Source organism: Suncus etruscus, chromosome 12 (genome assembly GCF_024139225.1).
Source record: "Suncus etruscus isolate mSunEtr1 chromosome 12, mSunEtr1.pri.cur, whole genome shotgun sequence".
Lineage (NCBI taxonomy): Eukaryota > Metazoa > Chordata > Mammalia > Eulipotyphla > Soricidae > Suncus > Suncus etruscus.
The window spans coordinates 5,878,843-5,893,327 of NC_064859.1; the positions used below are offsets into that span (position 1 = coordinate 5,878,843).

Genomic DNA, 14,485 nt, shown 5'->3' on the forward strand with positions numbered 1-14,485 from the left:
TGAGAGTCTATATATATCCATCACCAATCAAAAATTTTAGTTTTGGAATCCAGTGACTGAACTCAAACAAGCCCTTTCAATTCTCCTTTCCATCCCTTGCAGTGATGGCTAGCCTTTTTGAGCTGAATGCCCAAATTGCTGCACAAAACCAAAGAATGCCCGGTCCTTCCAATGGCCAGTCCGGCCCTGTTGCCAGGTGAACTGAAAAGCAGACATCGGCACACTTGCCTCCCACCTCACTGCATATCTTAACTGCAGACCTTCCCACGTGCCAGCTGCAAGGCCTTCGCATGCCACAGCTGGCACGCATGCCATAGGTTTGGCATCGCTGCCTTAGGGCATTCTCCAACTTGTCAGATGCTTTGTTTCTGAAAAATCTGGTCAGTTTAGTTTAAGCATCCATTCAGTTCCATGTCTAATCTTAATTGTGTCTCTAACTACCTTTCTTTTTGAAATGCCTATCTATTTTATCTTTTTTTTTCCTCAGAGCATCCGGGGGTGGGCTTAAGGAAGGTGCGCTTCATTCTGTGATATTTGGACCCACATCTGTGCAGATCCAAAGATCCAAACTTTTCTTGGCTTGGTCTTGGGAGTGGGTCATTAAGCTTGAAAGTGAATGCAGTGATATTACTAAGCTTAATGACCTTCTTTGTCAGTAAGACCCTCGAGAATTTGAGAACTGAAGGAAAACAACCACATATTTAGATTGGAATATTTAGGCCTGGTTTAAATTTCTTTCAAGAAATTATAAATTAGAGTCAGAAGGGCGCAGAAGCCATCTTGGGCCATGCGGTTTCCAGCTGCCTGAGACTAGATTCCATCAGCATTCCTGTCAGTGATCCTGCCTGCTTCAGAGGTGGGTCGGGACATACACACACTGATTCCTGCTGGTTTCTGCTGGGTGGCAGAAGGGCGCAGAAGCCATCTTGGGCCATAGTGCTTCCAGTCACCTGAGACTGGATTTCATCAGCATTCCTGGGGGTGATCCTGCCTACTACAGAGAGTTCTTAGCTGGCTCCGTCCTCCTGCTGTGCCTTGGATGACCATAGGGACTTAAAGGGAACTTTTTGCTTTGCTTATCTCTCTTCCCTGAATACTTGCTCTACTCATAGGCCTAGGAAGTGCACCCCCCAAAAAAACTGTCATCTAGAGGCCACAGAAGAGCGCGACCACTCTGCTTTGCAGTCACGCACTCTTTCTAACCCATAAACCCCACCACAACACGCAGGAAAAATCACACTACAAGCGTGACAATGGGGAAACCACACAGGCAACCACCATGCACAGGGAATGAAGATGATAGCTCGGACGACCTAAAAAATTCCAACCATCTCATTAACCTCTCGAATAAGGAACTTAAAATAGCAATATGGAAGATGTTTGTAGAACTCAAAGAAAGCATAGATCGATCTGAACAGAACACAAAGACAGAAATCAGAAAACTCCAAACTGAAATAACAGATCTGAAAAACATGGTAGCTCAACTGAAAACCTCAACGGATGGCCTCGCCAGCAGGGTAACAGCAGCTGAGGAGAGAATCAAAGTACTGGAAGATGAGATGCAGAAAAACTCAACACAGCAGAAGAAATTAGAAAAGAACGTTAAGACAAACGATCAGGCAATGGAAAAAGTACTCAAGGCATGTGAAGAGATGAAAATAGAAGTCTCAACAGAAACAACAAAAGAATCGCTGGAGTCCCAGAGACCCAGGTAGGAGATCTCCAGGAAGAATCAACTGTCAAAGACATCATCAATCAAATCCTACATGCCCAAAGAGTACCAGCTAAAAGAGACCCAAAGTAAAACACCTCAAGACACATCCTCGTTACAATGACAAATCCCACAGATAGAGATAGAATACTGAAAGCAGCAAGATCAAAAAGGGAAATTACATTCAAAGGAGCATCCCTAAGACTTACAGCAGACATGTAACAAGAAACTCTCAAGGCCAGAGGACAGTGGTGGGATATTGTGACTAGACTGAATGAAATGAATGCCTCACCAAGAATACTATACACAGCCCGACTCACGTTCAGGTTTGAAGGAAGAATTCATAGCTTTATAGATAAACAACAGCTCAGAAACATCATAGATAAAAACCAGCCTTAAAAGAAAAACTGACAGATCTACTTTAAGACAAGAGAGACCAACAAACACAGCAAACTTATCTACAATCTGAAAGATCAACGAAAGCAGAAGTTGGTTCTTTGAAAAAATAAACAAAATTGATAGACCACTGGCAAAACTCACAAAGAAAGAAAGAGAGAGAGAGAAATCTGATAACCCGTATAAGAAATGAAAAGGGGGAGATCACGACAGATATTGCAGAGATCCAAAGGGTAATCAGAGACTACTTTGAGAAACCTTATGCTACTAAACATGAGAACCTAGAAGAAATGGAAAAATTCTTGGACACTTATAACCTTCCACAGTTAAGTAAGGAGGATGTAGCATATCTAAACACTCACATCACTACTGAGGAAATTGAAACTGTAATCAAACATCTGCCCAAAAAGAAAAGCCCAGGCCCAGATGGATTTCCTAATGAATTATTTCAAATATTTCAAGAGAAGCTACTACCAATCCTAGCCAGGCTCTTCCATGAAATTGAAAAAATGGGAACACTCCCAAACAGCTTGTATGAATCCAAAATCACCTTGATACCAAAACCAGACAGAGATACTGCCAAAAAAGAAAATTACAAACCAATATCCCTGATGAATGCTGATGCAAAGATCTTTAACAAAATCCTGGCAAATAGGATCCAATGTGTCATCAAGAAGATCATACACTACGACCAAGTAGGTTTCATCCCAGGAATGCAAGGACGGTTTAACATCTGTAAATCTATCAACATCATATACAACATCAACAACAAGAAAAATAAAAATCACATGATCATATCAACAGATGCAGAGAAAGCATTTGATAAGGTCCAACACCCATTCTTGATCAAAACTCTCAGCAAGATGGGAATGAAAAGAACCTTTCTTAATCTACTTGAAGCCATCTACCACAAGACAGTTGCAAATATTATCCTCAATGGATAAAAACTAAAATTCTTCCCTCTAAATTCTGGTACAATACAAGACTGTCCTTTCTCACCACTCCTCTTCAACATAATACTGGAAGTGCTTGCTATAGTGATCAGGCAAGAAAAAAGATATCAAGGGAATCCAGATAGGAAAGGAAGAAGTCAAGCTCTCACTGTTTGCAGATGACATGATTTTCTACTTAGAAAACCCTAAAGAATCTACCAAAGAAACTTCTAGAAACAATAAACTCATATAGCAAGGTGGCAGGCTACAAAATTAACACACAGAAATCAATGGCCTTTTTATATACCAATAATGATAGGGAAGAGAAGGACATCAAGAAGGCAATCCCATTCACATTAGTGCCACACAAAATCAAATACATTGGAATCAACTTGACCAAAGACATGAAGAACCTACACAAAGAAAACTATAAAGCTCTGCTTCAAGAAATAAGAGAGGACACATGGGAATGGAAACACATATTCTGCTCATGGATTGGCATAATTAACATCATTAAAATGGAAATACTCCCCAAAGCTTTATATAGATTTAATGCAATCCCCTTAAAAATACCCATGATATTCTTCAAAGAAGTGGATCAAACACTTATGAAGTTCATCTGGAACAATAAGCAACCTAGAATAGCTAAAGCACTCCTAGGGAAAAGGAAAATGGGAGGCATTACTTTCCCCAACTTTAAACTGTACTAAAAAACAATAGTTATCAAAACAGCATGGTATTGGAATAAAGACAGACACTCAGATCAGTGGAATAGGCTTGAGTTCTCAGACAATGTTCCACAGACATACAATCACCTAATTTTTGACAAAGGAGCAAGAAATCCTAAGTGGAGCAGGGAAAACCTCTTCAACAAGTGGTGCTGGTAGAACTGGTTAGCCACTTGCAAAAGAGCGAACATAGACCCCCAGTTAACATCATGTACAAAGCTAAAATCCAAATGGATTAAAGACCTTGATATCAGACCTGATACCATATGGTATATAGAACAACACGTCAGTAAAACACTCCATGACAAAGAGTCTAAAGGCAAAGGCATCTTCAAGGAGGAAACTGCACTTTCCAAACAAGTGGAAGCAAAGATCAAGAGATGGGAATACATTAAGCTGAGAAGCTTCTGCACCTCAAAAGAAATAGTGCCCAGGATACCAGAGCCACCCACTGAGTGGGAGAAACTATTCACCCAACACCCATCAGATAAGGGGCTAATATCCAAAATATACAGGGCACTGACAGAACTTTATAAGAAAAAAAAAAACATCTAATCCCATCAAAAAATGTGGAGAAGAAATGAAGACACTTCGATAAAAAAGAAATACAAATGGCCAAAAAGCACATGAAAAAAATGCTCCTCATCACTAATCATCAGGGAGATGCAAATCAAAACAATGATGAGATGCCATCTCACACCACAGAGATTGGCGCACATCACAAAGAATGAGAATAATCAGTGCTGGCGGGGATGCGGAGAGAAAGGAACTCTTATCCACTGCTAGTGGGAATGCCATCTAGTCCAACCTCTGTGGAAAGCGATATGGAGATTCCTCCAAAATCTGGAAATTGAGCTCCCATTTGACCCAGCTATTCCACTCCTAGAGATATACCCTAAGAACACAAAAACACAATACAAAAATCCCTTCCTCACACCTATATTTATTGCAGCTCTATTCACATTAGCCAGGCTCTGGAAACAACCAAGATGCCCTTCACCAGACGAATGGCTAAAGAAACTGGTAGAATTACACAATGGAATATTATACAGCCGTCAGGAGAGATGAAGTCATGACATTTTCCTATACACGGATGTACATGGAGTCTATTATGCTGAGTGAAATAAGTCATAGGGAGAGAGAGATGCAGAGTAGTCTCACTCATCTATGGGTTTTAAGAAAAGTAAAAGTCATTTTTGCAACAATCTTCAGATACAATGAGAGGAGGACTGGAACTTCCAGCTCAATTCAAGAAGCTTACCACAAAGAGTGGTGAGTACAGTTATAGAAATAACTACACAGAGAACTACCATAATCATGTGAATGAATGAGGGAACTGGAAAGCCTGTCTGGAGTACAGGGGGGGGGGGATGGAAGGAGATTTGGGACATTGGTGGTTGGAATGTTGCACTGGTGAAGGGGGTTCTTTACATGACTGAAACCTAATCATGGGGCCGGGCGGTGGCGCTGGAGGTAAGGTGCCTGCCTTGCCTGTGCTAACCTAGGACGGACCGCGGTTCGATCCCCCGGCGTCCCATATGGTCCCCCAAGAAGCCAGGAGCAACTTCTGAGCGCATAGCCAGGAGTAACCCCTGAGCCTCACAGGGTGTGGCCCAAAAACCAAAAAAAAAAAAAAAAAAACCTAATCATAATCATATTTGTTATTAAAATGTTAAAATAAAGAAAAAATTTTAAAAAAAGAAATTGAGGGCTAGAACTAAAGGTTGTAATCCTCTAGGGCTCCCACAAGAACATGCTTTCTGAGAGAATTTGGCTCTCATCTTTCTGTTCTGAGGCAGTTTCCGGCACTGGTAATCCATTATAACCCAAAGACTCCCATAGCTTGGATAAGTCAAGAAATAATATGGGCTCTGAAACACATGATCTCTGAAATGCATCTGCTACAGTAGCAAAGATAATATGTGGCTCCTCAGGAGAGAAGCTATGGAGCAAGAGCGAGGCAGAGAGCATTGCTGGAACCATAGCACAGTATGGAGGACATTTGCTTGCATGCAGCCAACAAGGGTTTAATCCCTATATCAATTAGGGTCCCTTGTGCAACTCCAGGTAAAAAAAAATTATAAATTAGAACTGATTTGCAGCAAACCCTCACTACACAGAAGAATAAATCTGCCCAGAGTACAGAGAAACACTAAATTTTTTTTTAACACTTGCACTCAGCCATCTTTTATTTAGGGAATTGATTTCAGAGCCAAGATGAACAGTGAGAAACTATACTTCAATGGTTTTCATAATGACAACATGAAACACTACATATAGCTAAAGAGATGACAAATACTTGCATTTCTGTCAACAGTGTAGGATGTCCAAAGTGGCATTAAGATGTCATGGCTGTAGGCACTCACAAATTGGTGCTGGTATAGAAGACAGATGTTGATATTCTTCTGGAGAACTCTAGGCCTTCCATAGGGTAAAACATCATGCTTGAGGGTCTTCTCTTAGGTTATATGGGGAAAAGTAAACAATCATTTACATATACTGAATATTTATTAAATGATGATACATATGATAAAATCAAAACTCTTTAACATAATACTGCTGAAGAATCATTAAGATATTTTGGAATGGCATTCCTAACTGTACTCAGAGGCCTGAAGCCACTCCTGGCAATTCTCAACCTGACATTGCATGCCAAATGGTTCACTGTTAGGGACAAATATGCAGTGTTGCTTGGAGCCAGCAGTTCTGGGAGCCCTAGGGCCATACCAGATTGTGCTGTGGGCCAATGGATTATACCCAGTAATGCTTGAGAACCAGTTGGTATCAAAGATCAAAATCAGGCCCTTTGAATGTAAAGTAGATGCTTTTGTACTTTATATATTTTCAGATTCTGAAAAATTATTTTAACTGTGAAAAATACTAATTACATATCATAGATCCATACGTAATTAAAAACAAAAAGGCACACTGTAGGTTTTTTTAAAACATTCTGAAATACTAATGTACTACAAATATACCACAAGAGAATGTATTTTTAACATAAAATAGTTAAAAATGTCAGCAACTAGGACAAAAAAGAGCATAATCAAAATTCAATAACAGCTGAGGTCAGGCACATTTGCAATCATGGTATGGTATATTGTATACTCCAATTTCTGTAACACTATTTTAATTACTCATCTTCAAGACACTGACTAAATTTTTTTCTTTATATATAATTGGAAGAAACAAATTTCCAAACTAAAATTATAAAATTTGTCTGAATGAAAATAGTATGTACCACTTACTGTTTTTACAAATGTCATGTGTTTTATAGAATTCCTTGCTTATAGTGCCTTATTTTATATCATTTAACTTTATATGATTTAAGATTATCTACCAATTTGTAGATTAGAAAACAGAAGTTTATAGGAACTAAACATTCTTTTTCAAGAGCTGATGGTCCCTAAGCTCATTTTTTACCAAGATCTACTCAATTATTTTTTTTCCTTTTATTCAAACACTGTGATTACAAAGTTGTTCTTCCTTGAGTTTCATTTTTATAGTTTCAGTTCAATGGCAACATTCTTCACCCACAAACATTTTCCGCCACCAATGACTCCAGTTTCCCTGCTAACCTTCTCACTGCCTGCAGGCATTCTCTCTCTCTCTCTCTCTCTCTCTCTCTCTCTCTCTCTCTCTCTCTCTTCTCTCTCTCTCTCTCTCCCCTCTCTCTCTCTCTCCCTTCCTTACTCCCTTCCTTTGTTTTCTTTTAGATATTGTAGTCTGCACTATTAATGAAGGGGTACCATGTATATCACTTTATCTCCAGGAAATTGTCCAGAGTAATTAGTTCTAATTATCAATGGTTTTTATAATATCCAGAGACAATAAAGATCTACTCCATTTTAAATTTTCTGTTCACCACAAGATTGCTAATTTTGGACCATCAAAGATATCTCTAATCCAAATATTTATAGAAAATTTTATGTACAAATTGGTAATGGTGACAAATTGACCTTTTTATTCAAGCAAAAATGCTAATGAACTTAAGTATTGGAGACTGTGTCAATGTGATAGTAAACACTAAAGTTACAACTAAAAAATTCCATGAGGTTTTTATCACATATATTTTGTTCAACAGTTTGTAAGAAATATCCTTGATATATTTATTCTTTCTTAAATTTAAAAACCAACCAAGAAAGATGTTTGTAACAGATAATTAAATGAAACCTATAATAGGACTTGCCTATTAAGAAAAGTTTCAGATAGTCTTAAATTTCCAAAAGACCTCTATAATTTTCATAAGTAATGATTCAGCTTCTATTAACTATATCATATGCAGTTTCCACAATACATCCACTTTCTTCTCTTTGACTTTTCTTATGTGTATACTAGTAAGCAAAGAAGTGTACTGGCTATTCTTAAATAATACAATAACCAAGTCTGTGTTTTACACTACTGAGAAAAACCTACTTCTACATTCTAAGCTTGAAAAACCTTACCTTCTGTCACAGACAGATTCAACTGGTTCTGAAAATCCATACTCGGCAGAATCTAAAAAGTTAATCATATTAATTTTAAGCATGGAAAGACTTGTTTTAATTCTGTAACATAAAACATCTATAGCTTAATTATTCTACTATATAAAAGGAGACCATCTAAATATCTAATGTGAGTTCTTAAAACTATAAAAAGTTGGAGGCCGGAGTGATAGTACAGTAGTAGGGCATTTGCCTTGCATACTGCCAACTGGGGATGGACTCAGATTTGATTCCCAGATTCCCATATGGTCCCCTCAACCTGCCAGGAGCAATTTCTGAATTACAGAGCCAGGAGTAACTCCTGAGTGCCACCAGGTGTGGCCCCAAAACCAATATTTATATTTATATAAAGTATAGGATGACAAAGTTGCTAATAGATGCACACTACTAATAAAAACTTAAGAATATAAATGTTTTTGTTTTGGTTTTGGTTTTGTTTTTTGGGTCATACCCAGCAGTGCTCAGGGGCTACTCCTGGCTCTATATTCAGAAATTGCCCAGCAGGTTCGGGAGACCATATGGGATGCCGGGATTCGAACCACCGTCCTTCTGCATGCAAGGCAAATGCCTTACTGCTGTGCTATCTCTCCGGGCCCAAGAATATAAATGTTCTTCTGTAACTTGTTTACAGCCCTACTTCACAGTATTTTTAAAAGTGTAAAATAAAAATTAAAAAAAATCAACAGATTTTGGCATCATGACATATGGATTCTATCAATTTTATTTATAATTTATCAGCTACTTTCACCTTCTTACAATTGTATATTACCAATGGAATATATAGCCTTTCCTCATATTAAAATTGTTATTTTCTCCTTAAATTTAAATAGGCTGAGTGGTGCCCAATAGAAACAATCTTGTAACTTGTCTGTAACTATGACCTCACTTCTAAAATTAATAGCACAGGTTACTCCCGACCTGCCATAAATTAAGTCAGAATAGCAAAGGATACAAACAAAAATGAAGATATAAAAACTAGGAAGAAAAAATAGAGCAGAAAGGTTTGCATATGATGCTAGATATAAGCATCACTTTTTTTTATTCCTACTTTAATATAAACTATGATATAGCCATTATTTTCACAGCACAGGAAATGCTATGTAGAGAGAGGTATTTTATGTGGCAAAACTTCTATGTGTAACTTACTGAGGGATTGCATGAGCAGCCAAGGTTATCTCGGGAAGTTCCTGTGATGGGGCACTGAATCAAGGGCTGAGCTTCACTCGGAAGCTCTGGGATGTGAACAGGAGTCTTCAGGAGGTGATTAAGACTTCCGTGACTTCCATTATTAGCAGCTGGTATCAAATTTAGTAGATCTGCGCAATTTCAAGCATGGTAATAAGGTAATTAGAATTTTTAAATCAAATAAATGGTAGGCTTATAATTTCTATTTTTGTTAGAAATTAAATCTATGGGCTAGAGAGATAATAAAGGGGTTAAGGAGCTTGCCTTGTAAGCAGCTGAGCCTAATTTAATCCAAGCACCCTTTGATGGTCCCCAAGCACCATCAGAAGTTCTGAGCATAGACTATGCTCATATTCCTGAGCATAGACGAAGGGTTAAGTATGAGAATTTCTGGGTCTATTATTTACCAAGAAACAAATAAAGCCAGATTTATTGAAATATTTTCCTTTTAAACTGAAACAAAACTATAAAACTGTGTTGAATTTTAGAGGTAATAAATGTTACACTTTCTTTCTTTAAGGGGCCATACCCAGCAGTGCTCAGGGAATCCCCTTGGCTCTGCACTGAGGAATCACTACTGTTGGGTCAGGAGCTCAGATGTGATACTGAGGAACAAACTGGACCAAGGGTCAGTGGTGAGAAAGGCAAACACCGTACATGCAGCTTCCATTGTTCAATGGAAACGCTTAAAGAAATTTTCTATTTTTTGTGTCTGTAGTTACTAGAGTACATCTCATGTGCTCATTATACCAAATCATGTATTTTGCTCAATTAATTGTCAACCCAATTTAATAAGCTATTGTCAGTTTTTAGTTTTTAGTAAATAAATAACATGTCTTAGAAGGTCTCAAAGTTGACATAGACCTAGGATTCAAAAATCAGCCTTTTCTGTGTCTACAACTCATACTACTATTAACAATCAGAAATTTCAATAGTAAACCACTTACTATCTGCTAGGCATTATCTCAAGTGCATTAGTACATATCAGCTCATTTAAAGAGGCATTCATTAAAAATTTTCCTTAGTACACGTTTATGGTTCTAAAAGTATTAACAAGGAAGATAAAGAGTAAACTAAAAATTTGGAAGAGTTCTCTTCCATATCTACATCCATGATATCACCATCTCTTCAATTATTACTATGATCCACTTTCCACTAATTCTGACTGCATTTTACAAACCAAACTTCTTTTATTGACAAATCTGTCAGTGATCAGATTTTTTCCTAAATATTCTATATTAAATATTTATCCTTAATATTCTGTAATGACTTAGGGCCAGAACGTAGAGATAAAATTGGAGATTCTATTGCTTCACCTTCATGTCTAAATAGGAGTTTCATGAACCATTTTACATAACCTATTCTTGCTCATTTCAGATGAACTAAAAGCTGCCTGGCTGTACTTACCACACATTAAATTATAAACTTCAATATTCTCAAAGGTATCGACTTCGAAGCCATGCTTGAATCCAGGTCCATAGCCAATAAAGAGGGCCTAGGTTGACCAGCAAAGAATATTGATTAACTCATTTTTCATTAAATATGCAGCTGACAAAGAAAATGATTTTGTATTCTTCACATTGTATTAAACTATATTAAGGGGCCGGAGAGATAGCATGGAGGTAAGGCATTTGCCTTTCATGCAGAAGGTCATTGGTTCGAATCCCGGCGTCCCATATGGTCCCCCGTGCCTGCCAGGAGCAATTTATGAGCGTGGAGCCAGGAGTAACCCCTGAGCACTGCCGGGTGTGACCCAAAAACCACAAAAAAAAAAAAAAAAAACTATATTAAACTGTATGTCAAGAAGGGGAATATTTTGTTTTGCTTTGGGCCATACCTGCTGGTACACAAGATTTATTTCTGGTTCAGGGATTGCCCTTGTGGGCTTGGGGGACCACATGGGATGATACGGTTCAAAACTGGGTTAGCAAGAGTAAGAGAAGCACTACTCACTATACTATATGTATTGTCCATGGGAAAAATTATTGCCATTGTACACCATAAGATTTTTTACAGTCCTATTAGATTTCATTTACATTTACTCTATTAAATATCGTAAAGTAGTAGAGGTATAGTTCCCCTAACTTTGATACTATTTCTGGTCTGACAATCAGAATGTAAATGATAAAAAATTAATCTTTGAGAGGGGATATCAATATAACCCAACCCACCTCACTCAGGAGATCAAATTAAAAAAAGTGTATGCTTTCTATTTCCCTCATACATTCTCATTATTAGGATAGTTCAAAGTGTAGTTATTTCTCTATCTAAACTCATCCCTATTTGTGGAGAGCTTCATGAGGTGAGCTGTAACTTCCAGCCCTTCTCTCTTTTGTGTCTGAAAATTATTATTGCAAGAATGTCTTTTATTTTTCTTAAAACCCATAGATGAGTGAGACCATTCTGCATCTTTCTCTCTCTCTGACTTATTTCACTCAGCATAATAGATTCCATGTACATCCATGTATAGAAAGAGTTTTGAGGTTAACACCTGACAATGCTCAGTGATTGCTCTGGCTCTGTGCTCAGGAATCACTCGTGGCAATGTTCAAGGGAGTATCTGGCATTAGTGCATTAGTACAGAAATTGAACCTGAGTCGAATGCACAAAAGGCAAGCAACCTACGCACTGTGCTGTCTCTCGAGCCTTAGAACAGACCATCTTAAGACCTAAAGGATCTTAAGGGACAGATAATCTAAAAGATGATCCAAACAAATTAAAAACTTGCTATTAGACCTGAATACAATAAGCTACATCATGGTGAATAGGGTAGAAATCTACAAAATCTGCCTTACAAGCGCTAGCCAAGGAACGGACCTCGGTTCGATCCCCCGGCGTCCCATATGGTCCCCCCAAGCCAGGGGCGATTTCTGAGCACATAGCCAGGAGTAACCCCTGAGCGTCAAATGGGTGTGGCCCAAAACCCCCCCCAAAAAAAAAACCAAAAAAAAAAAAGCAATCTACAAAATATTGCTGTTGAGGCATCTTCAATGACTTAGAAGCAAACTAAGCAAGAATGAACAAAAGGTCACATATCAAACTAGGAAACTTCTGCACCTCAAAAGAAATGATAGCTCGATTAAAAGAAAGATATTCCACAGATTGAGAGAAAATATTTCCTCATACACATGACAAAGGAAAATTTATCTAGATTTTTTTTACAAGCATCCACAAAATTTTACAAGTTTTTCTAAAATTTAACAGAAAAATCATCCCATTAAAAATGGGGTGAAGACCTGGACACTTCTTCACTGAAGACATACAAATCGCCAACAGGTATAATAAAAAGTATTCTGTCATCACTTATCATCATAAAAATATAAATCAAAATAACAATGAGCTATATTATCTCACACAGGTGATATTAGCAAACATCAAAAAGGATAAAAGCAACTGGTAGGGATATGGGGAAAAAATCCTCAAGCACCATTGTGAGAAATTTATTTGATGCAGCCACCATGGAAAATCTCTTCAAAAAGTAAGAACTGGGACAGAGAGATAGTATAGTTAGGTAGAGTGTTTGCTTTGCATGTGGCTAACCTGGGTTAGATCCCAGGCATCCCATTTGGTCTCCTGAGCCTCAGGAGTAATTTCAGAGCACAAAGCATGGGTAACTCTAAGTACCACCTGTGTGGCCCAAAAACACGCACACAAAAAATTTAAGAAACTGGCTTCCATATGTCTCAGAAATTTCGCTTTATTTTTATTGTTGTTTGTTTATGAGCTACAAATGAAGGTACTCAACTCCTACTCTGTAATTAGGATCCCTCCTGGAAGGCTCACTGTGCCTATGCAAGAAAAAAAAAAAAGAGAAGCACAAATCAATGTTTTTTAGTTTTGTTATTGTCGTTGTTTATTGTCTTTGTGCCTGTGTGTGTGCTTTGTTTTGTTTTTATTTCAGGACCATGGTTATTGTGTGGCTACTGTCTATATTGCTCTGGAGCTTTTCAAGTTTTTTGTTTGATATTTTTATCTTTTGTTTCTTTGTAATGTTGTTCTGTTTTTCTTCCTTTTCCCTTTCTGCTCTTAAATTGATAGATATAGCCTCTAGAAGGACTCCTCCCATTTTTTGCTTGTTTGATTTTTGTCCCATTTTATTTTATTATTATTATTTTTTCTCTTTCCTTCAAACAGAACCACACAACTTGAACCATCTTGTTCTGCCTCACAAATGGAGAGGGAAATAATGGAGGGTACCAAGACCAGTCATATGAACATTAAGTAGAAATAAAAAAATGATCAAACCTAAGTACCAAATCCAAAGCCAATGACAACAGAATTGATACCCAATTTACAACATACTAGACACAGAGAGGACCACTTATAATAGCAGCCTGGGGGTAAAAAAGGGGATATGGGATGCATGCTGGGAACAAGGGTAAAGGGAGGACAACATTGGTGGTGGGAACGCCCTGATTCAATATCACTATGTATCTAAAATATTACTGTGAAAGATTTGTAAATAGCAGCCTGGGGGTAAAAAAGGGGATATGAGTTGCATGCTGGGAACAAGGGTATAGGGAGGACAACACTGGTGGTGGGAACGCTCCTGATTCAATATCACTATGTATCTAAAATATTACTGTGAAAGATTTGTAATCCACTTTGATTAAAATAAAAAGAAAGATCAAATTGAATGCTTGGGGATTGAACTTGAGTCAGACACATACAAGGCAAATGCACTATCTGTTATATTATCTCTCTGGCCCCATAGTTCCACTTCTTGGCATCTACTCTCAGATAGTATTTCATAAAGACATTTTCACTCTCATGTTATTGTAGTACTTTCCACAATAGCTAAGATTGGCAAACAAACCAAGTGCCTAAGAAAAGACAAGTGGATAGAGAAATTGTACTATATGTTCAATTATACCTAATGATAAAAGGAAATCCTGCAATTTTTCTCCCTGTAGATAAAATCAGAGGATATCATGCTCAGTGAAGTCAGTCAGAGAGATCACAAATTGATCTCTCTCATATGTGGAATATAAAAAAATCCCAAGAAATTAAAAATGGCTTGTGTTGTTAACTTCTAAAAGATGACCAGCA

The 14,485-nt window shown here is 37.7% G+C and overlaps 1 protein-coding gene across 1 annotated transcript in view; it reads right to left on the minus strand.

Moving 5' to 3' along the window:
* Nucleotides 1–14,485, minus strand: part of ENPP1 (ectonucleotide pyrophosphatase/phosphodiesterase 1) — a 92,832-nt gene that overhangs the window by 11,961 nt on the left and 66,386 nt on the right. Inside the window, exons 18-21 of the mRNA XM_049785016.1 lie at nucleotides 10,844–10,931; nucleotides 9,398–9,567; nucleotides 8,213–8,264; nucleotides 6,071–6,225 (exon numbers count right to left, since the gene is read on the minus strand). Coding sequence (XP_049640973.1) covers nucleotides 6,071–6,225; nucleotides 8,213–8,264; nucleotides 9,398–9,567; nucleotides 10,844–10,931 — 465 coding nt within the window. The remainder of the gene's footprint in view (nucleotides 1–6,070; nucleotides 6,226–8,212; nucleotides 8,265–9,397; nucleotides 9,568–10,843; nucleotides 10,932–14,485) is intronic.